Here is a 25,821-nt window from a genome sequence, read left to right as displayed (position 1 = left end):
AACAGCAGCACACAGGGAGGTGGGATTTGACCTTTTCCCATGCTAATTTCCTACTGAAAAATGGTCTGGGGAGAAAAAGCCAAACCCCTCCATCCCTACAATCCTGGTCCAGATTGCACCCTGTCCCCTCGTGCAACTACTAGTTCTAGATAAAAAGCAAGCATGCAAAAAACTATCACATGATTGACCTGTCGTTCATTCAGAGCCATTATACTGCTGCATGTAGTGGAGCAAAAGAGACACCTGAGCAGCTATTCCTAATTTTTAAGATTTCTCTCCCCCACATCACCCACCCCGCATTCTACACTGACAAAAACAACATCCGGATCTGCTCTAAGAAACAAACTGACACACAAAATGAAGGGCTGGACTGCTTATGAAAACACAACAACTCAAGACAAGACTATAATAATCAACTGCTGAAATGAATATTACACACACACACACACACATATATAAAGTGTTCGAAGCATACCATATTTGTTAGCTCATCACTGACAACTAGACAGTGGTGAGACCAGATCTCTCTCCAAACAACTTTTTCTGGCCCATTTTTTGGCCCAGGAATTAGAACATCTCACTCTCTCTCAACATACCTTCTTCTCCTTTGCAATACGTTCTGCTCGGAGAGATGCAACTTGAATGGGCGGAAGTGGCTTATCATAGTTGATGCCGCTAAAAACAGAAGAATAAACTAACTTGGACATTTTGAAAAAGGAAAAAAAATAGAGACAAGAGTTTTTAAACCCTACTGATTTCTATGGAAGAGCTCACCACATGCTTAAAATGTCTTCTATTGATAGCAATAAGTTTAGAAGTGCTTTGCTTTAGCTAGACACCCACCCCTCTTCCCTGCCTGGAATTTCTTACCTTTCTGCAAGTACTGAAGTGTGTTTGGGATTCTTCTGGAAAGGATTCATGCCAAGCCTGAAATGCAATCAAAAAGGACAGTGTTGTAAAGCAATAACACTATCTCTCATATATAGTTTTAAGTAAATTTAAAAAGAGAATCAGCACATCTACCCTAAATGCCTTGGTCATGAGAAAAGAAAAAAATAAGTGTAACTGGCAAAGAACTCGAGGATGAATTATATTGTGGACTTCAGACTAGAGTTTTCTTGTCTAGTAAAATCTAGATTATACTACTCCAATGTGTTGCACGACACAGGGCTGCCTTCAAAGACTACTTGGAAAGATCAACTAGTGCAAAATGTGGTGGCTAGATAATTGACTGGAGTTAGCTATCAGAAATCTTTCTCACCAGTGTTGAAACCACCGGCTTCCTATTTGTTTCTTGGCAAATTCCTGCTGGCATTAACCTTTAAAGCCATATATGGCTGGGGACTAGGATAGGAATCAATCCAGTAATTAAGAGCTGTATCAGGGGCCCTTCTCCAAATGTACCTGCCTTCAGAAATGAGGCAGGTGGTAGGCGGGTGAAGGGCCTTTTCAATGGTGGCGACCTGTTTATGGAATGCCCTCCCCAGGGAGACTCACCTGGTACTCTATTTATTTAGCTTCAGGCAACAGGTTTAGAGAGGATTTTTAAATAAAAAAATGTCCAGGCATTTTAGCTGGTTCTTGTATCTCTGACTGGATGGTTTTTGCACTGAATGGTTTTGCTATGGTACTTGTAACAGTAATGGCTCTTATATGAACTTACAAGGGTTTGATGGGGGGGCTTCTCTTCCCAGCAATCATTTTCATAATCTCAAAATGATTCGTGTAAAGCTGGGTGTGTGTTGAGCCTTCGTCTTGGGCATATAGCTGATTGGTTCGAAGTGGACGACTGTTCTTTGTCTAAATATGAACAAAACAACAAAATTGTACACAGAGCAATAAAAACCATAACGACACTTCTGCCTTTATGCCTACCTATGTAAGAGTTCCAATATACAAAGAATGCAAAGACCAAGAAAAGGTAAAACGCAAAACTTTGAATAAAAGCTACTGCAGCTTATGCCCCATATCTTAACAGTGGCTGATAGAGGAGAGTGAGCCAGGGTTTGGCTGTTCCTTCTCTCACCTGCAAGCTCTCTCATTTTGCTTTTCAGAACATGTGCATTAACACTAACCTAACTTCAGCCTAGGGTGTACAAGCAAAGACTGAAGGAGATTTGAAAATTCTGGTTCAAGCTAACCATGGTTAGCACTAACATCGGTGCAGAAATAAACCCTGCACCATGGTTAGCTCAGAGATGGAAACGGGAGGCGGGCTCCCATAAGAGATGGGCAGGAGGAGGCAGGGAGCCCATGGACTACTCTCAGTCTCATAGCCATGTTTAAGAGATCAGGAAGCATGACTTCTCCAACAAATTTGTATGTAGCTGATTTGAGTGTAAGAAATAAAGGATTTTAAAAAAGAATACAAGATTAAGCTACAATTAATCATAAAAGCAGACTGGAGAGTTAAGAACACTTCAGAAATATTATCCCACCTGTACCACCAAAGCATATTTACATCTGGAACAACTCCCTTCTTATTCTTGCAGTCCAGAAGAATTCTGCATCATCTTTCCCCTATACATATCTTTGGAGCAACTTCAAATTGCCTTCCTCCTTCCCTTACCTTTGGCCCTTCCTATTCCCCTTCCTGGAAGATCCAGGCTGATCAGCTGAAGAACCCTCCTTATTATCCTCCTATTCTGTGGGGCAGGTACAGATGGAAATGGTGTGCCAACTCAGGCAACAATGGGGCACTTGGCTGACCAGCCAAATTGCACCACCGTAAGTAGCTTGGCTGGGCATTCCACTGCTTTCTGTAGTTGATTCATTGTCAATAGCTTGGTTTGGAGGAGAGGGAATTGCTTCCCCACCACCACACACACAAACACACTTTGCTCTCATTAACCTTGCCTTAAATTGCCCAGACCTCCTATGACATCAGAGCAGTCACGTCAATGGGCATCCAGAAAGACCATACCACATCTGCCTAGCCAGCCCTACTGTCGCGTGGGAGTACTTATACCATACACCATCAGGGGAACATGCTAGCATTGCTTATGTACTGCACTTATTAAATCCTGTTCTTCCTTGGAAGATGCAGCGCAGCTTACATGGGGCGTTTAGTGGTCTCCCATCCAGTCACAGATCAGGTACATACCTACTAAGCTTCAACAAAGGCACTGCATCACGTGCTCCTTGACCATTCACCAGGCAAACATAAGGACACACAGGATAGGAATATTTTGTACCAGGATAGTACCTGCCTCTTCCCCCTACTGGTTTCCTAATAACTGCTTTGTTCATGTGTAACATCCCAAAGGTTTTACTAAATTTTGTTGTTCAGAAAAGAAGCTTAGCAGAAGTTGCAACCTGATGCCAAAAGTTCTTTATCTGTGGTACCCAACTCTGCCCCCACGAGCGCAGTCTGGTTTCCAGCAAGCTGTGCAGATTTATTACTAGCACTATTACTACTATGACTATTGTGCAACTACATTTCTGCAGCTGTAAATTGGGGGTGATACGTTACCTGATGGGGCGTTGCAGGGATTAATTCATTAAATGTCTGCAAAGCAATCAGATTTCAAAATGAAAAGTAAAAAAAAGCTAGTAACAAAACATTTTAATTAAAAAAAAATAGTAATTGTAATAATCATGCGGAATGAGGTGGCATTTCTGGGAGGTGGACAAAACACTTCTTTTGTTTTTAAGAATTCAAGCTGTCTAAAGCGGCTTAAGCATGAGAAATTGTTCTTTAATTCATATCTTTGAGACAAAGGTTGCCTGGCTCCACAGTCTATTGCATCAATGCGAAATAGATGCGAAGGCTTTAAATGGCCGGTTCAGTGTTCAAATTGGGACTCAAATATGGATCTCCTGCTTCATCTTGTGTCCACCTCTGCTGATGCTTAAGATACCAGACTGTCTGCATTGGAACAACAATTTATAAGTGCACACCTTATAAATGCTTTTTGTCTTCTTCTTAGGGTTCGCTTCATACATAAGCTGTAAAATAAGAAGCAAAGTTTGACTTTCTGTGATGGGTTTGGGGATAGATTAGTGACATATATAGAAAGTCTCTATCAGAGCCAGTGTGGTACAGTGGACAGAGGGTGGAGCTTAAGGCCCAGAAGATCAGGGGTCATATCCCTGATCAACCCCCCAAAAAAGGATGGGGGGGCAGGGGAAGCATGCCGGGAGGCCTTGGACAAGCTGCTATGTCTCAGTTTCAACTCCCCATCAGTAAAATGGGCATAAGGGTGACCTAGCTCACAGGGTTGTTGTGAGGACTCTAAAGCAGGTTGAAAATTTAATCCCAAAAAATAAAAAAGGAGCGCCACATAAAATGATTAAAAAGACAAAAATATCACAAGGCAGGCTTATCATTTACAAATCGCTAGCTTTTGCTGCTGACACCCCGCAGAGTGTGCAAGATAGATGTGTGTCCCGGCTCGCACCCACCTTCCCCTCCTCTCTTGGAATGACGACGTTCTCGTAGCGGTTACGACACTGCTTTGGGGAGCGGTAAACACGGCTGCAGGAGTTCACCACATCGCTGACAAGGTCCCAGTTGGGGGTGTGCGCTGGGGACACCACAGCGAGGTTGAGAGGGAGCTCCAGCAACTGTTTGACCGCCTGCAAAAGAGAAAGGCCCCACAAATGGAGGATAGCAAAGGCAAGTCCCATGGGATCATCCTTCCCTCTTCGAGCGATGCGCACCTGGAGGAGGGCCCAATCCTCGCTAATGAGCCATTCGGGGTTGTCTTGGCCTGCCTCGGCTGCCGGCTTCACAAGAGTGGGCAAGGGCTTGGCAAACTGCGTCTGCTGCTTCAGCAGGATGTTCTTCTTCTGCTCTTTGCCCTCCCGCCGCATTTTCAGCATCCCCGGAGTGGCCCGGTCGAAGAGCGACCGGGGAGGAATGACCGTCTCCCCGTGGCGCTGTTTTTTCTTCCTCCCTGCAGCTGGAACAAGGGATGAGGGAGTCAGAAAGGCAGTGGGGCACTCGGAAAAGGGGAAAAACGCGAGATGTGCAAAATGTATCGGCCACCCGACTAATGCTGGCTCCCAGGTTCTCAGGCAGACGGTCATTCCCATCAACAGCTCCCTGGTCCTTTTTTGAAGCTGCAGAAGCCAAGGACTGTATTGGGCCTTCTGCAAGCAAACAGCTGCTGTATTGAGGACATGACCTCTTGCCTATCGACATGACTACAATATCTGTCACTGAGCCCTTTGATTGCTGCCTCTGGAACGTGATCTCTGCCCATCCTGGATCATGCCGCTCCTCAGAGTGACAACCGGTATCCCCTCTCTGCATGGACCCCAAAACCTGATCCCCTCAATGGCAGTTTTCATCACTCAATATGCAAGCGATGCGATACAGCACTCCAGAACAGAACAAATGACCACCAATAGCACATCCAGTGTATAAATGCACAGATTTCAAGATTTTTAAATTTCATAAACACACAGACATACACACACATGTGTGAAAAGTTTCAGTATGCAGGTGTTGAATACAGGTGCTGATTGATAACCCATGTTCCCTTACTGGCCTGTTCTTGACTGGTTCTGGCTCAGCTTATAAGTGATATAATATACTCTTATTTATTTAATTTATTGATTTACAATATTTATATACCGCTCCACATCAAAGATTTTGGAGTGGTGAACAGCAAGATAAAATAATAAAAACCCATAATTAAAACAACTAAAACATCTTAAAAGAACAGATTCTGAACTTAATAAATGGCAGTTGGTCACTCAGGGAAGGCTCTTGAAATAACTATGTCTTGAGGAGGCGCCGAAAGTAACACAATGTTGGCGCCTGCCTGACCTCAGAAGGCAGGGAGTTCCACAGGAAGGGGGCCACCAGGCTGAGGGCTCTTTTCCTGGTGGACTCCAACCGGGCCATAGGTCCATGTGGAACCACCAGGAGCAAGCCCTCCAATGACCTCAGTGACCAGACAGGTTGGTAATGAAGAATGCACTCTCTCAAGTATCCTGTTCCCAAGTTGTTTAGGGCTTTGTACACAGTTGTTTAGGGCTTTGTGACAGAACCTGGTGTTTTATACTGAAAACACATTTTAAAACCTGTTTATACACACACACACACACACACACACATATGGGGGGGGAGAGAGAGAGAGAGAGAGAGAGAGAGAGAGGTTGGTGTAAAGCAGCACAACAGCAAAGCAACAAGGAGGCTCTGCATCCACTGTGAATGCAGTCAGTCAAGGTAAAATATATAAGGAAGATAGAAAGACTAACAACAGAGTATTAAAACATATATTTTAAGCTAAATGTTTTGGCTTCCACCCTTATCAGTAGCTATGCTGTTAACTACTGGTGGTCATTTTTGTTTTGTTTTAGTGTTTTCATCATTTCATGTATTGTTAATAGGAGAGCCAGTGTGGTGTAGTGGCTAGAGTATTGGACTGGGAGCCAGGAGATCCGGGTTCTAGTCCCCACTTGGCCATGGAAGCTCACTGGGTGACTTTGGGCCAGTCACAGACTCTCAGCCCAGCCTACCTCACAGGGTTGTTGTTGTGAGAATAAAATGGAGAGGAGGAGGATTATGTACAGCGCCTTGGATTTCTTAAAGGGGAAAAATGGCAGGATATAAGTGTAATAAATAAATGTAATAAATAAAATAATTAAATAATTCAGTGTAGCTGATGACAGATTCGACCGGCTTTAGAGTAAAATCCTCAACTCCACTTTGTTTCATACACAAAACCCCTGTATTTTCCACCCACCAAGGAAAAGCAGGGTCCTGTCTACAGACCCACAAATCAAACCAAATACCAAATGTTTACCAGATGGATCCGTTTTGTGGCGCTTCCGCTCCTTCCTGACATACACAGGAGGCAGCTTGGACTCTGGGATCGGGGTAGTCTCATACATCAGACACATGACAGAGTCAATATAAATGTCGTTGTCATCCTGAGGTGGGGTTGGGGGAGTCCAGAGCTGCACAAAACATCAGAAGAAAGTTACTCCAGCTTACTTTACTATACAGGGGTGTGTGTGTATTTTTTCTCCCCTCATTCTGAAGAGGTAAAAAAAACCTAAATACAAAGACTTACTGGCATTATTTCAGTTTGTCCATCTGGACCTTCATAAATATATTCCTGCACAGGAGAAAAAAAAAAGGAGACTTGTTCAATTCTGATGTTATCAGAGAATGGAACCCATTATCACTCTCTTTAACAGCAAATGCAAATGATGAGTGCCGAAAGAAACAGATGAAAAGTCTGGAGATCTGGAAGCATGTTTATGCCTTTGTAATGATTTGGTTGTTCCAAATAAAACCATATTATGGCTTTGAGAAAAAGCCTGGGTCTGTTGCGAATCTTTAGTGGATTTTGCCTTCTGAGAAAAATCTTATTCTGAGAAAAAAAAAAAAAGAGGGTGGGTATCAGAATGCTCAGGACCCTGAGAAGTATGAACAAGTGAGTTTTTTTAAAAAAATATATATAAGGGGATTTTAAAAACAAACCAACCCCCAAACAGGCTGATGAGGACCGAGACTCTCAGTAGCCACTAGAATGCAGAGTATCATCTGGAAAAGGAAAGCAGAACACTTGAGGCAGGGGGCTAGGCTGCCTTGCTTGGATTTATAGCTCAGAGCAGCCATCCCCAACCTGGTGCCCTCTGCATGTTTTGGACTACAACTCCCAGCATTCATGACCATTGGCCATACTGGCTGGGGCTGATGGGAGTTGAAGTCCAAAACATGCAGAGGGCACCCATTTCAGGGAGGCTGCCTTAGAGTATCCTGAAAGAGGGCTAGGCCAGCTGACACCCTGTTAGAGGTCAGGATAAACAGTGATGTTTTGTTCCAGGTCTCACTTGTAAACGTTCTAAGAGCTACTGAAGCTATGTGAAAGCTGGCAGGTAAATTACTTTGTTATATGCATCTTCCCGGGTGTAGGTGAGGAGTTCCTCCTCCACACCATCCAAAACCATTTTCTCTTCTTGATCTTTTAGCTCCTTCAGATGATGGGTCTCCCACACCTTTTTTGCAGTCTTCACTTCCACCTAGATCAATTTAAAAATAAAAGATGCATGAGTTAAAAATGAGCATGAGCTAACAGTCAGAGGGATACCGTAGCCTTGCACTCCTTGGAGTAGAAAATCACTATTCTTCATTTCTTCAAGCACTTTTCTAGGCATTACCAGAGGTTTCTTCCCCATCATCCTGAAATTCCTTAACACATTCCATTACAGGTAACCTGAACTATTTTTCAAAATATTATCAGCACAAAGGTGTTCTTTTCTGAAAAGAAAAGTTATGTAGAGACTTAAACAATTGCATTAGCTTGAAGATAAACCTCTATTCAGAAGTTAGTTTTGCCCCAAATCATCTGAGCTAGTGAATTAGCTACCGACTCTGGCAAATGCTAAACAGAGCAAGCAAGTATCCATTTAAGACTAGACTCATTTGTAAAGGCAACCTAGAATATCTTTAAAAACCCTCCATCCTCATCCTTTTTTCCTCATGTGTCATGTCTTTCAGATGGCAGGGACTGTCTTACTGCAGATCTGTGTAAGCTGCTCTGGGAATTTTTTTCACTAAAGAGCAGAGTAAAAATGCTTTAAATAAATAGTAAATACATAAAGCATTCTAAAATCTGTTTGCTGCTGCTTCTATTTTTAGAGCTTTACATATTGCTTTTATTCATTTAGGGCACAATCCTATGCATGTTTAGACAGAAAAAAGGCTGGGTGGGGCATGATGGGAGTTGTAGACCTTTTCTCTGTTTAAACATGCATAGGATTGCACCCTTAGAGCACAATCCTATGCATGTTTAGACAGAAAATGTCCTACAACTTCCATGTTGACAGTTTTATACATTTCAGGCACAATCAATCCCATGCACATTTAGACAGAAAAATGTCCTACAACTCCCAGCATGTTTTCTGTCTAAACATGCATAGGATTGCTCCCTTAAGAATCTTTTTTCTTGACTTTTCTTGCTTTTTGTTTTTGCATAATTTAATTTCACTCACTGTCACTTTGGACAATTTTACTGGAAATGCAGCTATATCAGCCTTGTTAAATAAATATCCTAGCCATGGGAGGAAATCACTAATATACTGGTACATTTTACAAGGAAAGCAGAAGGATAAATTTGTTTTTGAAATAAACCACTAGAGTCCCAAGGGGGGGGGGAAATAATTTTTCCTCCCCACGATCCCTTTTTTTTTTTTACATCCAGCAAGATGAAAAGCCCTGGAGAATTGGAAACTTTCTTATGATATCGTAATAATTTGGTTATTCCAAATAAAGGCATTACCATATTATGGCTTTAAGAAAAAGCCTGCGTCTTAAGAATCTTAAGTAGATTTTACTTTCTTTCATATGTGGCCCTTCCGGATGCTTCAGTGCACATAGGGGTAACTATTAACATACAAACACACACACACACACACACATACATACTAACTATACCTCATTGTCTTTTGGTTCACTCTCATCAGTGGAAATATGGAAGAGCTCCAGGTAATTTAAAGCATATTTTTCAATTGGAGTGAGCTGAGAGAAGATACAAATAAGTAATTATCTGATAGAGAAAATGTTAAGTTCCATCACACTTTATCAAATCTTAAATTAAAAAGCTTATCATCAGACGCTATTCATTGGGAAATGGGGACCAGGTCTCTTGCTCACTCTAAGTTCTAAACAGCCTACAAGGAGATAGACCTGAAATCAAACTTAATCACAACACATTTTTACTGAATCAATCCTTGGCATAGCTAATAGTGATGGATTTTTTAAAAACATTATCCTAGAGGTTTTTTTAATGCCCATTTTCTGACATTTGCAGAATTACTGAACAAAACCTTTGTATCAGTACAGAAGTATTGTGTGAGATCTTACAGTTATGTTTGTTTCATTTGCACTATGACCCCAAACCTGTCAAAAGTCACTGGCTTTTAACATCTTTGGGCTGCAGCAAATAGCCTATTCTGTAACAAGTGCTATTACATAGTACATAGGGCTGCAACATTTAGGGCGCAATCCTTTGCATGTTTAGATAGAAAGAAGTCCTACAACTCGCAGCATTCCTCAGCCAACATGGCTGGCTGGGGAATACTGGGAGTTGTAGGACTTTTCTTGTCTAAATATGTGCAGGATTGCAACCTTAATCAATGAGTTAGTCAGATTTTAAAAGGTGCCCCTTTCTTTAGGCAGAAGTGCTTATAAAAACTGCACAGAGCAAGCGCTGTCTTGGTAGAGGCATGCTCACTATCTGTCCATGGAGACTGCATGCTTGCTGCTGCAGTTTGTAGTCTTCATTAAAGCCTTAATGCATAGGAAAGATTTTGTTTATTGGGCTCTGGTTTACACACTACTGAAAGATAACAATTGATATTATCTTGCAATGTTTGATTTTGCTTATTTTGTAATTAATCTGAAATGTTATTATGTTAGTATCAGTGAAAGGAATTGTTTATGATTGTAATGAGGTCCTATTATAATGTTGTTGTTGTATTGCTGTTTCGTTACCCGCTTTGGGCATGTTTTGTGGAAATGTGGCACATAAATTAAATGATGATGATGAATGATGATATTTGGGCAAAAGGTATCTTCAACTGCGAATGGAGACGGACTGCACCTGATCTACAACAGCCACCAGCTCCTGCAGTTGAGAGGGCTCATCAAGGTACCGGGCCTTGCCAAGTTCTGAAACGAAGGGTTCTAAAGCCGATTCAGTCCCTGCACCCAGATCACGTGCGTTCAACTCCTCCTCCTCTGCTCGTTCTGTACTTTTCAGAGCCTTTTTAAAAACACAAAAGTATACTTTTCATATGGACACAGCTGCACATCTACCAAGTTAAAAAAATAAATAAACCTGGATTCTGTGACTTAGGTGGGATAGATTGGAAGGCTAAATGCTAACCTCCTATAATGCAATGGACTGCAAACTTAATGCTTTCAATGCTGGAACGGGCAGTATACAACCGCCCTTCACAAATGGGTACCTTTCTTTCTTTATTTGTTTATTTACTGCATTTCTATCCCACCTTTTTTCCTCTTGCCAGGAACTCAAGGCAGCTTACATTATCCTCCTCCTCCTCCATTTTATCCTCACAACAACAACCCTGTGAGGTAGGCTGGGTTGAGAGTCTGTGACTGGCCCAAAGTCACCCAGTGAGTTTCCATGGCCGAGTGGGGACTAGAACCCGGTTCTCCCGGCTCCCAGTCCAACACTCTCGCCACGACACCACGCTGGCTCTATATGGGCAATCGGTCTGCTTTTGTTGAAGTTTATGTATAATTCTCTTTCTAGAAAGATGTATTTTCATACATACACACACACACTTCATATCTATTTCATCAACTGAAATTGATACCTTGAAATAATGATCTTTTTTCTCCTTTTTATGCTTTAGTTTTACTTTGTTTTGTTGAAATTTGCGATGAAAAACTAATTTAAAAAACTGATTAGGTAAAGTAATTACAGGAAAGAAATTATAAGAAAGAAAGAGGCAGCACTGTCCTCTTGAGCAACAGAAATCTTGCTCCACCTCACTCTCTCGGCCTAACCGACCTCACAGGGCAGAGAGTGCCTGGCCCAAAGGCACCAAGGAGCTTCCTGGCTGAGCAGGGATTTGAACCTGTGTCCAACACTCTGACTGTGTTTGGACAATCACAGCGGGGGGAGAAGTCATCATGGCTGCTCCCCCAGCCCCCGTGCATGTGACCGCCATTTGCATTATTCCCCATGCTGCAGTGGGGGTTGGCATGTCATCTGAACCCGGCGTGTCCCGTCGTATCCACCCTACAATCCATGACATTCAGGAGTTTGTAGGGTGGAGACAATGACGACACCCCCCGTCATGTTCGGACGACATGCCAACCCATGCTGCAGTGCAGGAAATAATGCAAATGGCGGTCACGCATATGACACATGGGAGGAGCAGCCATGATGGCTCCTTCCCCCACTGTGACCGTTTGAACGTGGCCTCTAACTACTCAGAGCAGGCAACCTGGTGTCCTCCAGATGTTTTGGACTACAACCGACAGGATTCCTGATCGTTGGCCATGGAGGCTGGGGGCTTACGGCACTTTATAGACTTACTTTGGCTAACTTATTAAACTTACACCCTGCCTTTGTGTCCAAAACAACACTTAAGGTGGCTAACAATAAAATACAGATTAAAAACGGAATCTTGATTAAAACTTAACATAAAAACTACCCAATTAAAAACGATTGAAAACAACAATAAAAAGGATGGAGTTGGATCCAATTTTAGGTGTGTGTGACTGGGCTGGTGGAAGCGGCCTTCCCCCCACACACATACACTCCTCCCCAGGGCAGCCCCTCCAGCCCTCTGAAAATGCTACATAAGAGTGTCAGGGGACTCTGCTGAATGGGATGACTGTGTTGTGGGGAGGGTGTGTGTGAAGGTTTGAGGCCTACAGAGGCAAAAGGGGTCAGAGTTAGAGGCCTGGAGTTTTCTGCTGGGAGGAGGTAACCCTGAGAGGAGTAGTTTCATTTCTCCAGTTAAGTGTCAGTTTCATTTCTCCACTTAAGTTTCATTTCTTCAGGTCTGAAGCAGTACTTTTGGTTTTGAGGGAGGAAAGTATATAACAAGAGCAAGAGAGCCAGTAAGAGCAGAGACAGCCAGAGCTTGAAGTGAGAGCAGAGTCTGAAGAGTGAGCAGGAAGATGCAGCCTAGAAAAGTCTAAGGACAGCTAGGGTAAAGGAACTTGAGTTTTGCAACTTTAATTTCCTTTTCATGTCTTTTGTATCACTCAGCTCTATTGTGGAAATACCTTTGGTTGTAATTTGTTTGCTTTAAATCTACTAGTAAACTGTTTTGGTTAAATCCTGTGTCTAAAGTGTCAGCCACTCCACGTCTACAGCCTAAACTCCACGTTACTGGGAAGGGGAGCTTAGAAGAGGGAAGGTGGGATTCTTAAGGAGGGAAGAGATCCTTAAGAGGTTGCTTAGGGGGTCAAGGTCATAAGTGGAACCTTGACAGGGGGGAGCCTTGAAAATTGGACAGAGGCACCTTCAGTGAGCAGAGCCCTTCTGTCCACAGAAGGCAGATCCTGGATCCAACCGAAGATTATTATTCATTTAAAGTTGCAGCGCTAACATCTGGAGGGCACCAGGTTGTCAACCCCTGCTCTAACCACTATACCACATAGGCTCTTGGGTGTAGAAACATGTAGGACACTTGCTTCTTGGATAGCAAGTCATTCATAGCAGCTTCAGCTTTTGTCTTTTGGACAGGATTCCTCGGATGCTGCAAGGACAGGACCTACAGGATTTGGTGCTAACCAGAAATGTTGGGACAATGTGATGGTTTAACTGCTGGCACAACACCCCACCCTAAGCTTCTGACCACGCTGCTGCAGCCAACCTCAGGGCTGTATGGAGCAAGCAGATGTTTATTGTCATGCAAAAGATCTCTCCTGTTCATCTGCTAAACTTGTTGAAAAATTGTTGTTTATATTCGGAACATACACAGCATGCATTTTTAAAAGGGTCAAATAGCTCTCAGAGGGTGCAGTATATTATCCACATGAATACTTTATAAGCCTTCAATAAAGCTTTACAAGAACAGATTCAGAAGATTAAGAAGACAGGATTATTCTGAAACGTGGGCCACTGGGAAATTCTCAGTAGGAAACTGCAGTGCTTATTCTAGACAGTCACACCCTGCCATGTAACGATTTCCACTCAAATGATTCATAATCAGTTACCTCTATAAAGGGCCTTGCAACTTTGGGGGAGATGGTTTCTGCTGGGGAGGGCTCCTGCGAAAGCATCACAAATTCTTCCGCTTTCACCCGGAAGCCAGAATCCTCCATCGGAGAATGAACCTCAAAAAGTTCCTGAATTGTTTGCTGTGGAAGGAGGAGATGGAGGAAAACAGTATTTTAAAAAGTAAAAATAAATCACAGAGCTCATATTGAGTTCTTGGGGAATTGCCCACGTACGTTGTCCGCTCTAGGTAACTCAAGGCTGAACAATGTACTTCCATCTGAAGGAGAAACGAAATTTGAACTCTTCCCCTCTCTCCCTCCCTGAATATTACCTCTGCAGCACTGTAACAACCCTCTTTGGGGGACAATTATGGCCAAGAAGAAATGTAAATACTTGGTGCCTCTTCATTAACTAACGAAATATCATAATCCAGACAACCAGCAGTGACTTGGACAGCGACTCAGAGGGAGACGGACCATTAGCATGGACCATAGAAGTGCTGGATCTGGACCATGACACCACTGAGCTGCAGTCCAGGAACCAAAGACCTTCCAAACCCAAACCCCTGAGCCTCTGGCTGCAGTTAATGCATCCCCTGAGGTGGACACCACCTAGGAACCAGCATCCTCACCTCAAAAGGCATGGCCCCGCCTTGGAAGGAAGTGTGAGGAATATCCCACCCTTAAATGACCTCCACGGTGGAAGTCAAATACAAGTTCTTTAGGCAAGTCTCAAGAGAACGGGGGGGGGGGGGGGAGGCTTAGGAACCTGTGCTGTAAAGACAAATCCAAACAAGTATAAAGTATTTTAGAAAAACAGAAAAGAGTGTTTTGATAATAATAATACCTGTGTTAAAAAGGCCATAGAATAGTCATTTCCTTGAGCAGCTACTTCTCGGATCAAATCCTTAGTGCCATTTTTTAAGAGCTTCTCTTCTACTGAGTTCCCGCTGACAAGCCTAGAGAAACCAGAGAGGTCTACAAAAACCTTAAAAGCAGGGAGCAAAACTAACATAGCTAGAGCAAGCTGAATTTTACAGAGTTGCCAAGGTTGGAAAATGTTTCTTTTTTTAAGGCTATGGCCGAAATTTTACAGCTGCAGAAGAAAAACCTAATACACAGGCACATTAGTGCAGAGAAGAGCTGACTGTTCTAGGACAGAACTATTTAGCAGCCGTCCCCAACATGGTGCTCTCCAGATGTTTTGGACTTCAACTCCCAGGGTTCCTGACCATTGGCCATGCTAGTTGGGGCTGATGGCAGTCGAAGTCCAAAACATCTGGAGGGCACCAAGTTGGGGGGCGCTGCGGTAGAGGGAGCCTCGGAATACAACAGTATCATGCCTCTGTTGTGCCCCCTAACATGGGCTACTAAACCGATGCTAGAGGCTACTGACATTGCTACAGGATTGATTTTTTATACTTCACCATGCTGTGCATATAAATAAATTCACTGTATTTTAAAATCAGCACTACAGCTAGTGTGTGCGTGTGCTTGTTTGTGATGGCTTCCATCTGAGGCCTGAGCTAACACATGCAGCCAAGGGATGTGATAAAACAGATTGCACAACCTCAGACGGGAGGGTGGGGGGGGGAGAATAGGAGGAGAACCACATTTTTATACATATCAAGGAGAAAAGGTGCTAGTTGTGCCCTTTTGCTTGTGTGTTGGTTTTCTATTTGCATAACAGCTAGTTTGCAAGCATCACCTGTAGATATGGATGTCCTTGCACCTGCCAATTCTGTCACACCATTCCTGAGCCTTAGCATCCATCACTGGATTTAAATCGTTGTCGTAGAACACAACTGTGTCGGCCTCTACAAGGTTGACGCCTGTGGAGCGACTGTGCGAAGAAAGGATCGCACAGAAGATGCGCTTGTCTCTGTTGAAGGTCTTCATTAGCTCCTTGATCAGAAAACGGGGGGAGCACACTGTTAGCACATATTATAGGGCACTTCAGCACTCGTGGATGAGTTGACAGATATCACCCGTGGTCTTCATTCCGGGAGCAGAATGTGCAAGTCAGCCTTGCAAATAAGTCCACAAAAGCTACTAGCCTGAACTTATTTTTTTACTACTTTATGTTATCCATGCAGAGCGTGGAGGAAGAGGCTTTGCTTCCTTCCAGACGGCCAGCATAGAAACCAAACAGGATTCCAGAGCAAAGATGGAGTAATCCATCCTTCCTCCACCAGCCCTGCTCATTTGCCTGCATGGAATTCCTTATTATCTACTGCAACTGGGCAAGATGTTAAGATTTAAGGCTGTGTTAAATAAATTATTACTTAATGCTGGGATCTCCAGCATGGTGTCTGTGGGTACCTCTATTTTATTTAAGATTTTTTATTTAAAAAAATTAACGGGGCGGGGGACTGGCACACTGCAAAGCAAAGCGCTGCCCGCAAGCACCATCTTTATTTGGGTTCAACAGAGTGGTTTTGTGCTTTAGCGCTCAGACTGTACCTCTGCCTTGTTCTTAGGTTCTTGGGCAAGTCACTTTTTCTTTAGTCTCACATCAGTTTGCCATCTGGGAAGTGTTTTGTGACTGGCCACGCCCATCCCGGCAGCCATATATGAATAGGCAAGCCCTCACCATGGTGGCCATTTTGTGAGAGCCCTCACAACACTCTCAAAATTCCAAATATGCCCACCAACCCAAAATGGTTGGGGACTCGTGATTTAACGGTTTGCTAAGCTGCTTTTCAGAGCTATGCCCTCAATACAAAGGTGTACAAAGATGAGCATATGCAGTTAGAAGACTTAACAGCCACAGGAGAAAGCATAGAGAATATTTGCCAAGCAGTTTTCAACACAAAAGCCATTTATGAATTCAGTTGAAGGCAGTTCTAAACAGACAGTCCTTTACTGCTTGCCTAAACAGAAAGGCCAAGGTGCATGTCTAGAAAGGAAGTTCCCGTGCTGGTGGAAGATTCAGGTAAATCTGCATTCTGCTCCAGTTAAAAGACTAAATTGCAAACTACGTAGCATGCTGAAAGGGCAAGCTGCCAAAAGCTACCCAAGGAAAAGGAAAGTTTCAGTGGCCCCCTAAAGAAAGTACATAGCTATTTATGAACTGTATGTATTACTTTTCAACCAATGCTCCCAAAGCGAAATGAAAACCAATCAATAAAATGAAAACAGATCAATAAAAACAATTAAAGCAGTCCAACCAAGCAATAACATCAACAATGCAGTACCATCAACATGACCATGAAAACAAATCTAATAGAGTCAGCACAGATCAACTCCCGAAACAACAAAGGAGCAAAAACATGTGTATCTCTCTGCTGAATTGAGGAGGGAGCCAAACGAGCAACCTGTAGAAAGGCATTCCAGAACTCCAGGGCTACCACCAAAAAAGCCCTGTTTCTTGTGGGTGCCAATCCGGCATCCAAATAGTATGATACTTGAAGCAGCCCTTCATGAGCTGATCTCATATTTCAGGGAGGCGGCACTCTCTGAGATTATGCTTCATATGAAACATGCAGCAATGCAAATCTCCAAAAGATTCGGATGCAAAACACTGAGCTTTACAAAAATGATATTATTATTTTACAAAATGGCTATTTCAAGCTCATCGTGCAAAGAGCATTCATCAAATCCCCATCCAAGAAACACTCCCTGCATGCAGCAGAGCCTTTGAGGTAAGACTGGGCGGGGGGGGGGGGGTAGCGATGGATTAGGGCAAAGCGTAATAAAGGAAGAGCATCTGTGTTCGACTGCCACTTCCTCTAATTTTGTAAGGGTCTAAAAATAATGAGACACACGCGACTGGCCCAGCTTACCTGGCGCTCTTCCTGATTAGCACACTCATCAATCCGCACATAGGTGAGGAAATGGAAATTCAAGAACAGCTCCAAGATGTCCAGCATGAGAATCATCTGGGACAAGATCAGCACCCGGCGCCCTTCTGATTTCAACTTCTGAAGCAAGACCGCCAGAGCTTCCAGCTTCCCTGCATCCCAGAAAGAAGACAGTGTAAAACCTTCCTGGAGAACCTTCTCCCAGTTTTGTGTTTGGGGGCATGCGTTTTTAAAGAAGGCCCTCCTCTACCTGCATCGTACTGCACCAGACGGAGGTCAGGAAACTGAAGCCACTGTGGAGTGGTGAGCTGCTGCAGCTGACGCAAGTGAGGAGATGCCTCCCCTTTCAGACGGTGCCGGAGGAGTTTCATCCTGTGGCTATACAGAGCGGGAAGCCTCGCCACACGCAAAGACGGAGGGGCGGCCACCGCCGCTGGCCGCACGCAGAGAACCCTGGGAAACAAAGCGAGTCACATGGCAAGGGCTTCCAGTAAGACTGCTGGCTACGTGGCGGCCTGATTTGCCAGAGAACCATCCACTGGCAGATCAGGAACCGAAGCCGGCCACTCGAGGAGTTCAGCTGCCTGCGGCGCATGCCGCTTCTCGTCCCCTCCCCTTCCAAAGGCGATGCAAGAGGGGAGCAGCAGGCAGCTGGGAGCAGGCAGGGCACGATCCGCTGGAGTCTGCTGTGTGTTTGCTGTGGAGTCTGCTGTGTGTAAGCACTGGTTACCAGTTGTTTTCCGGGCCAAATTCAAGGTGTTGTTTTTGACCTTTAAAACCCTATATATTTCTGGCCCAAACTATCTTAAGGAGCGCCTCCAGCAACAACAGACAGGCCGCTTAACAAGATCAGCCTCAGATGGCCTTCTCTCTGTTCCATCAGCCAGGACAGGTAGACTGGTGAGGACAAGGGTGGCCCCCAGTCTGTGGAACTCCCTCCCTAGAGAACTCCGCCATGCCCCCTCTTTAATGAACTTCCGCCACGCATTAAAAATGTGGTTGTTCAGGCAGGCATTTGGGGTGGGTTAGGGTATTTTTAGAAATATGGTGTTTTTAATGTAGAATTTTATTGTTTTAATCTGATTTTATTATTGTATATCGCCCAGAGTGGCTGGGTGACCAGCCAGATGGGCAATTAATAAATTTAATAAATAAAAATAAATAAAAATTAAAAACTCTGACATCAGGCGGAGCGGCGGAGCCGGCCAGGCCAAAAGTAGCACCAAGACAGGCACAGATTCCTTTTGAGCCGGCCAGCTTCCAGTCATACAATAAGTGCTCCAGAGGACTTGGGTGCAATTGAGCTTCATGCCCCCTGCCCCCTTTCAGTTCCCTCTCCCTCTGATGTCTTTCGGGAGGGAGGGAGATGGGCCAGGGGTTAAGATGGCTTTTAAAGGGGGATTAAACAAATTCATAGAAGAGGCTAGGTCTACTGATTGCTACTAGTCGTAGGGACTACATGGAGCCCTCTGCATTCAGAGACAGCGTTCCAGTTGCTGGGGAGCAACAACAGAGGAGGGCTGGCGCTGCCTTCATAACCTGCTCATGGCATCTGGCTAGCCAGAGTAGGAAACAGGATAGTGGACTAGTTCAGGGGTAGACAACATGGTGCCCCCAGACACCTTCCTAAGTGCCTCCTTCGATACCCTACTCTTCCCAAATTTTATTTTAGAAATACGTTTGTATTTTCTGACTGGCAGCTGGGCTTGCTTCAAAGCAAAGTGGGAGCCTCCAGCTGCTGCCATCTTGGTTTCCCATGAATGCCTCCACGCAGGTTACTTGTCCTTTGTGACTAGCCACGCCCACCCAGGGAAGCCATTTTATGGCTGCGCACAGGGCAGTTGCCCAAATTTCCAAATGTGCCCATGGGCCCCAAAGGCTGCCTAACTCTGGACTAGATGGACTCTCGGTCTCGTCTCCTAGGGACCTCGTTATGAACACATGGAGCGGGAGGATCTGTACAGCAGGACAGCTGCTGCAGCAAGGAGCAGGAAGGAAATCTCCCCGATTTCCCCCCTTCTAACCACCCCACGAAAAGCAGCCTGTGGATGAAATTCATTGCCAAGCGGCAACAGCTGGACGTTACCTGGGACAACCACCCCGAGCCTTCACAGTTCCATGACATCTATTGGGAGCATCCCTACCAGGATTAAGTGGGAGGATGCACTCGGAAGCCGGGCACAGTCAGTTAAAATTCAAAACCCTGCATGGAAGTTACAAAGCTCACCTATTAACAGCGTCCCTCAGGGATTCCTGCTGCCGTTCTAGCGTCCACATCAGCCCTTGGAGTGGGTCTCTGTGGTCCCCAGAGGTGTTCAACGAGAGGCAGCAGTTTGCAAAGCCGGCCCAGCTCCATTTCCTGGCTCCAGTGGAAAACTGAGGGGGCGTCTTTCTGTCACCCACCAGAGAACAGATTCTCATGAGATCTCTGCCATACACTGGTGCTCTGGAACAGCGGCGCTCGTTGCAAGTGAAGAGCCTGTCCAGGCGCTCCTTTAGAAGCCTGTTCTTTTCCTCAAATGACTCCTTTGTAAACAAACAAAATGAACGTGTGTTCATTTCTGATGAAAACAGCGGCAAAAAGTTCACATCACTTTTAAAGTAGGACTAGGACGGCGAAGAAATCCACAACGGAACCAAATGAGTTCAGATTTTTAAGACTCTGACCCACGGGTTCCACAGAGGACTAGCTTTTCCTGTCAGGCGGATTCTGCAGACTTGTGGACCATTTTCCTAACCTTTGGGAATTTTGCACAAATTTTGTTGTACAAAAATACGCAAAAATAAATAACGACCCAAAAATGCTCATTTCCCTATAGCCTATAATGTGAAAATACACATTTGGGCAGAATTTGCACATTTTTGCACATGCAGATTTTGCACATGCAAATTCAGAAACTTAAAAAAATCCGATTCCAGTAGCTGGTGGACAACGGAAGGAAAGGCACCTGACAATCCTTAAAACACAAGACGGAATGGATTTTACCCAATCTGTACAGCCCTAGTTAGAACTATATAGAGTTCAACATCAGTCCCTTGGCTCAGCTCATTTGCCAGGGAGTGCATTCCACTGAATCCCATGGGTCTTAATTCCAAGTAAACAAGCATAACACTGGTCTGCATATGCAGTTGCAAGGACCAAATCCAATGGGATTTTTTTCATGCACACCCTGCAACAAAATGCAGCTACACGATAGCATTCAGTGGGGCTTCACAGGACAGAAGAACCTATGAACGTAAGAAGAGCCTTGCTGGATCAGACCAAGGGTCCACCTAGTCCAGCATTCTGTTCATGAAGTGGCCAGCCAGCTGCCAACAGGGAACCACAAGCAGGACACAAGTGCAACAGCACCCTCCTGCCCATGTTCCCCAGAAAGTGCTGTACATAGGCATACTGGTGGCAGCATACAGCCATCAGGACTAGTAGCCACTGAGAGCCTTATCATCTAGGAATTTGTCTAATCCCCTTTTAAAGCCATCCAAATTGGTGGCCATTACCATGTCTAGTGGTAGAGAATTTGATAGTTTAACAACATGCTGTGCGAAGATGTCATTCCTTTCACCTGTCCCAATCAGCTTCACGAGATAACCACAGCTTCTGGTACTATGAGAGGGGGAGAAAAATGTCTCCCAATCCACATTCTCTACACTATGCATAGTTTTGTACACCTCGATCATGTCTCCCCTTACTCACCTTTTCTCCAAGCTACACAATACCAGCTGTTGTAACCTTCCCTCATAGGGGAGATGCTCCAGCCCCTTGATCATTTTAGTTTCCCCTTTCTGCACTTTTTCCAGATCTACAATATCCTTTTTTAGGTGTGGTGACCAGAACTGTACAAAGTATTCTAAGTGTGGTCGCACCATAAGGGCAGTATGATATTGGCAGTTTTATTCTCAACTCCTTTCCTAATTATGTCTATCATGGAGTTTGCCTAACACAGGTCAAGTTCTCAACAGATTCTATACCAGAATAGTAAAAGCCTCTGTTCTAGCTATAAGTTCCAATTTCTGGACTACCTTGCTCTGTTTCTATGCACTGAAATCCTATAAAAGTGCATTCCGTATTTTGTTTCAAGCACAAACTTGGAGGGCAGGAGGCACAGCTCAAAACCACGCAGAAGGCCTTGGATTCGATCACTGGCTTCTCCCATTAAAAAGATATCAGGTAGCAAGGCAGGGAAATTTGCTTTCATGCAACATTGGTGGAGCCTATTTCTTTCCAAAGCTTACTTAGACCAAAAATAATTAAATCTGCAACAGTTTTATGTATTTAAAAATATACATCTTGAAGAGGGAAAGGGTAGAACACTAAGGAGAAAAGATACTTTTGTTGAAAGGCCAAAGGAAGAGAGAAAAACCAACATGCTATTTTTATTGCTTGCTTTCCAATTCCAAAAGGAGTTGAAAGGGAAGCCATTTTAATCTGACAACTGAGTTCATACAGCAAAATCAGCAGGAGTACCTGAGCGTGTCCTCCATGAATAAGGCCAGGTTTTAAAGATGAAGCTGAGTCCCCCGAAGCTAAATTAGTACTCATCGTTCTACCTGAAACACACACTTAAAAGATAAACCAAGTGTTTATACATTTCAAGTACACACTTTGCAGTTCAGTTCAAGCTAGCACATGAGGGGCCTGCATCAAGCCCTCCAGCCCTCTACAAGCGATAAGTCTGCCTCTCACACACAGACAATAATGAAGAATCCCAAGGCAACTGCAGTGAGCTGATTAGTGGATCCCTGTATCAATACTTGGCCAAATGAGGCAGCACACTCTGTTGGATGGTGTGTGGGGGGACCTGTGGCTGGGCCTGGCCTAGCTGTAAGGCCTGCACAGTGCTCTGACCCCGCTGTTTCGCAGGATTGGCTGATCAGCAATTCCAGCTTCCTGTGATTTTTGCCATACCAACTGGATCTTCTTTTGCTCTCTAACACCACAAACAAACCCATGGTTTGCTAGCATGGAATGTTTATGTTTCTAACTTCATTCTACTGCAAAAGCGATAAGAACTCTGAAAGTGATGTGGAGCAGCAAGCAGTCTACGAGCTAGAAGCCACTGTGGAAGAGCCAGCAAACAGCGGGGAGAAGATCCTGACTTCAGAGAAAGGGAGCGGATCTGGCAACGAATATCGAAGCTGGCCACAGAACAGAGAGAACTCCAGTTAAAGCTGGAAAGATATAGCTAAAGCTGGCCACAGAAGAGGGAGGGCTCCAGTTAAACGGCCTGCGAGCAACCGGTACACGCTCAGTATGTGTGCGAGTGCGTGTATATAACAGTCTAGTGCTGCAGAGTCTAGTGATGTAACAGTGATTTGGAGTCTACTAATATAACGGCCTAGTGATGTGGAGCAACAAGGAGTCTAGTGAGCAAGAAGCCACTATGGAAGAGCCAGCCAAGAGTGGGGAGAAGATCCTGACTTCAGGGAAAAGGAGAGGATCTGGCAGTAGATATCAAAGCTGCCCATAGAACAGGGAGAGCTCCAGTTAAAGCTGGAGAGCTCCAGTTAAAGGGTAGACACTGAGCCCATAGATTCCCAGAGTAGTTCTGCTGCTGAGGAAGAGCAGTTGCTCCTTCGGGAGAGGAGCGCGCTCCTTTTTCCCAGGACCAACAGCTGACGGAGCTTCCTCCCACCCACATTCCTAGTTTAGAAAGCAGTCCAGGGAGTGTCTCAGCACAGATAGAAGACTGGGTGGATGCGCGGCGCAGACGCAGAGAGCGGCGCCAAAGGGTTCGCGCTCGAAGAACAGTTGCGCCCAGAGGATCCAAGGGAAAAGGGAAGGGATTCTCCCTAGCCCATAAGTTCAGGGTCTGCCAGTGATTCCCTTTCAAACGGGGACCAACTGTTCCAACTTAGGGCATAGGGATGCTGCTGCTCAGATCTAGTTGCTACCTGTAGAGTTATTAAGTTATAAAAAAAGAATAAAGCTTTAAAAAGAATCCCTTTGTCTGTGTCTGGACTTGGCTACTGGATTAGACTGAGAGAGCCCTCCAAGGAGCCCTTGACAGCCATAGAAGAGGGAGAGCTCCAGTTAAAGGGATTGCAAGCAGAGGGGTGCACGCTCAGTGTGTGCCTAACAGTGGTGAAGTGGCAAATTTTGCAGGGGCTCATCATGACAGTCCCCACAGCCACACCCTCAATGAGAGTCCAAAAATGCAGGCTTCTGTGTTCATCCACGTCAACAAGCCAGTTCTAGCAGTTTTCTCTCCATCCGGAGGAGGTCTTTTGTAAAGCAAATGGGTCTTAATTGCCCATTCAAGACCAAGCCACCCCAAAATACTTTGCATTAGATCAGGGACAAATATGTTGTTGGGGAAATTAATTCCTCGTCCCCCCCACCCCAAACCCACTACTGTGAGGGTTGCAGCTCAAAGGGAACAGGAAATTCTGAGGGGGAGTGGCATCACTTCTAATAAAGAACTGAAGCAAACTCTTCTCCCTCCTCCTGGAAGCATTTCCCCAAATCATTGTGGTGGGGTGTGTGTGAGAGACCTGAGAAGGTAGGAGAGGTCAGAATATACATACACAAAAGCGCAGATCTACTCTTAAAAAGTCCTGGAGATAGACGCAAGGGAAAGAGCCCTTACCTTGCTGCGCTACTGCTGAAGCTGGTAAGCTGGCAGGATGCTGATTTCCCAAAGCATTCAGAGCATTTTGAACAGTCCCAGCCTGAGACACCGTCTGCATGACCATGGGGCCTTGAGGCCGCAAGTACTGCTGCCCGGGAGCCGAAACGATTTGCAGGACGCTGCCTGGTTCGGAGAAATGTAATGGGAAGAAATCATAAACCGACTTTACGAAAAAGCCAAAACAAAAACCAGTGACAACCAGTCATCCATCCATCCATCATTACATTTATATCCTACCTTTTTTCCTCCTTAAGGAACCCAAGGCGGCATACATAACCCCCCTCCTCTCCATTTTAGCCTCACAACAACAACCCTGTGAGGTAGGTTGGGCCAAGAGTCTGTGACTGGCCCAAAGTCACCCAGTGAGCTCCCATGGCCAAGTGGGGACTAGAACCTGGATCTCCCAACTCCCAGTCCAACACTCTAGCCACTACACCACACTGGCTTTCTTGCCCCATATATTGTGAAAGCAGGCAAAGCAAAACCTTTGAAGTCCTTGGGTCAGACTTATAATGCAGGTATAAAGATGACAATTTCACGTATCAACAAAAAAAGCCTTTGCTGTAACCTAAGTTCTTTTCCTTCTTACAGTTTAGAAAGAACAAGCAGAAAAATTCGTAACAGTGACACAGGGCTGATGTTTGCACCCTTGCCTTGGCCTCAAAATGTGATGTTTTCACCACTAAATGTGCAATACTGGATCCTCAACACTGCCCTGTGGTATTGCTTTATTCACAAGGCTTGTAAATTTAAAGATTTTCTGCCATAAGAAAACAGCAACCTAAATGCTCCTTCAGCTTAGGAGGCAGGGAGGAAAGATCTACCAACCTCCCCAGATTACTAAAAGGATTCTCAGAAAGATCTCTTTCAAATGTAAGCTTGGAACTATTCGAGGGACTGGCACAAGCTTCACCCCGTGACAGCAAAAATGCCACTACAATTTGGGAAGGGTTTGAGAGAATCCATCTTTGCAATTTGTACGGCCTTCCTGAAGGCTCACGGCGACAGTCCCACCATATTTTTTTTAACCCTCCATTTCAGAAGTACTACCAAGAAGCTTATGAGAATTGCTAGCAAATTAGAAAAAAATAGGGGGGGAAAAGAAAAAAATACACTTATTGTACAAAAGGCACAGATACAGATAGAGGTGTATAGAATTATACATAATACTCAAACCCAATCGGGTCATTCCATGAAGCTGCTTGGTGGGACATTCAGGACAGATAAAAGGAATGGCTTCTTCACACAGCAGAGAGTTCAACTATGGAATTTGCTACCACAAGATATAGTGATGGCCACCAATCTGGATGGCTTTAAAAGGGGGTTGGACAAATTCTTGGAGGAGTTAATGGCCCCCAGTTAACATCCTCAGCGATCTGCTCCCCTCTGATACAGAGGTGCTAGCGTAGCGTGAATCAGAAAATCGGCCTCCAGTTCAAAATCTCACACTGTCACTAACCTTAAGCAAGCCAATATCCATCTGAAAAAAATGGGGATAATATTGGCCTGCACTACAGGGCTGCTGTAGGGATTGAAGGAATAATATACACTAGGGGTGCAGAACCCCTTTCAGATCGAGGGTCAAATTCCATTTCAGAGAAGCTTTGCGGGCTGGGATCCAGTGGCAGGAGGGATCAAAGGAATAAAGGGTACGGCCAAAGGCAAAAGAGGAGAGCCCCCAAATCCCAACATATTTCAGCTTAAAGCCAGGAACTCAGCC

General features: G+C 44.6%; 1 protein-coding gene across 13 annotated transcripts in view; it reads right to left on the bottom strand.

Annotated features, from left to right (window-relative positions):
- Positions 1 to 25,821, bottom strand: part of EP400 (E1A binding protein p400) — an 87,855-nt gene that overhangs the window by 17,063 nt on the left and 44,971 nt on the right. For 12 of the 13 annotated variants that reach the window (XM_084819514.1, XM_084819515.1, XM_084819521.1 and 9 more), the window contains 20 exons: positions 24,060 to 24,224; positions 21,938 to 22,020; positions 19,700 to 19,998; positions 17,723 to 17,925; positions 17,455 to 17,624; positions 15,378 to 15,574; positions 14,517 to 14,628; positions 13,667 to 13,810; positions 10,566 to 10,727; positions 9,398 to 9,481; positions 7,849 to 7,983; positions 7,029 to 7,073; positions 6,759 to 6,912; positions 4,663 to 4,904; positions 4,405 to 4,578; positions 3,901 to 3,948; positions 3,473 to 3,508; positions 1,664 to 1,800; positions 871 to 927; positions 597 to 675 (listed from right to left, as the gene is read on the bottom strand). In XM_084819514.1, the coding sequence (XP_084675640.1) occupies positions 597 to 675; positions 871 to 927; positions 1,664 to 1,800; positions 3,473 to 3,508; positions 3,901 to 3,948; positions 4,405 to 4,578; positions 4,663 to 4,904; positions 6,759 to 6,912; positions 7,029 to 7,073; positions 7,849 to 7,983; positions 9,398 to 9,481; positions 10,566 to 10,727; positions 13,667 to 13,810; positions 14,517 to 14,628; positions 15,378 to 15,574; positions 17,455 to 17,624; positions 17,723 to 17,925; positions 19,700 to 19,998; positions 21,938 to 22,020; positions 24,060 to 24,224 (2,726 nt within the window). The remainder of the gene's footprint in view (positions 1 to 596; positions 676 to 870; positions 928 to 1,663; positions 1,801 to 3,472; positions 3,509 to 3,900; positions 3,949 to 4,404; positions 4,579 to 4,662; positions 4,905 to 6,758; positions 6,913 to 7,028; positions 7,074 to 7,848; positions 7,984 to 9,397; positions 9,482 to 10,565; positions 10,728 to 13,666; positions 13,811 to 14,516; positions 14,629 to 15,377; positions 15,575 to 17,454; positions 17,625 to 17,722; positions 17,926 to 19,699; positions 19,999 to 21,937; positions 22,021 to 24,059; positions 24,225 to 25,821) is intronic. The other variant, XM_084819517.1, reaches the window with a different exon arrangement.

Source organism: Heloderma suspectum, chromosome 13, assembly GCF_057233095.1.
Source record: "Heloderma suspectum isolate Gila_16-S chromosome 13, 16-S_ref, whole genome shotgun sequence".
NCBI classification, from domain to species: Eukaryota; Metazoa; Chordata; class Lepidosauria; order Squamata; family Helodermatidae; genus Heloderma; species Heloderma suspectum.
This window is presented reverse-complemented; position numbering and strand designations above follow the sequence as displayed.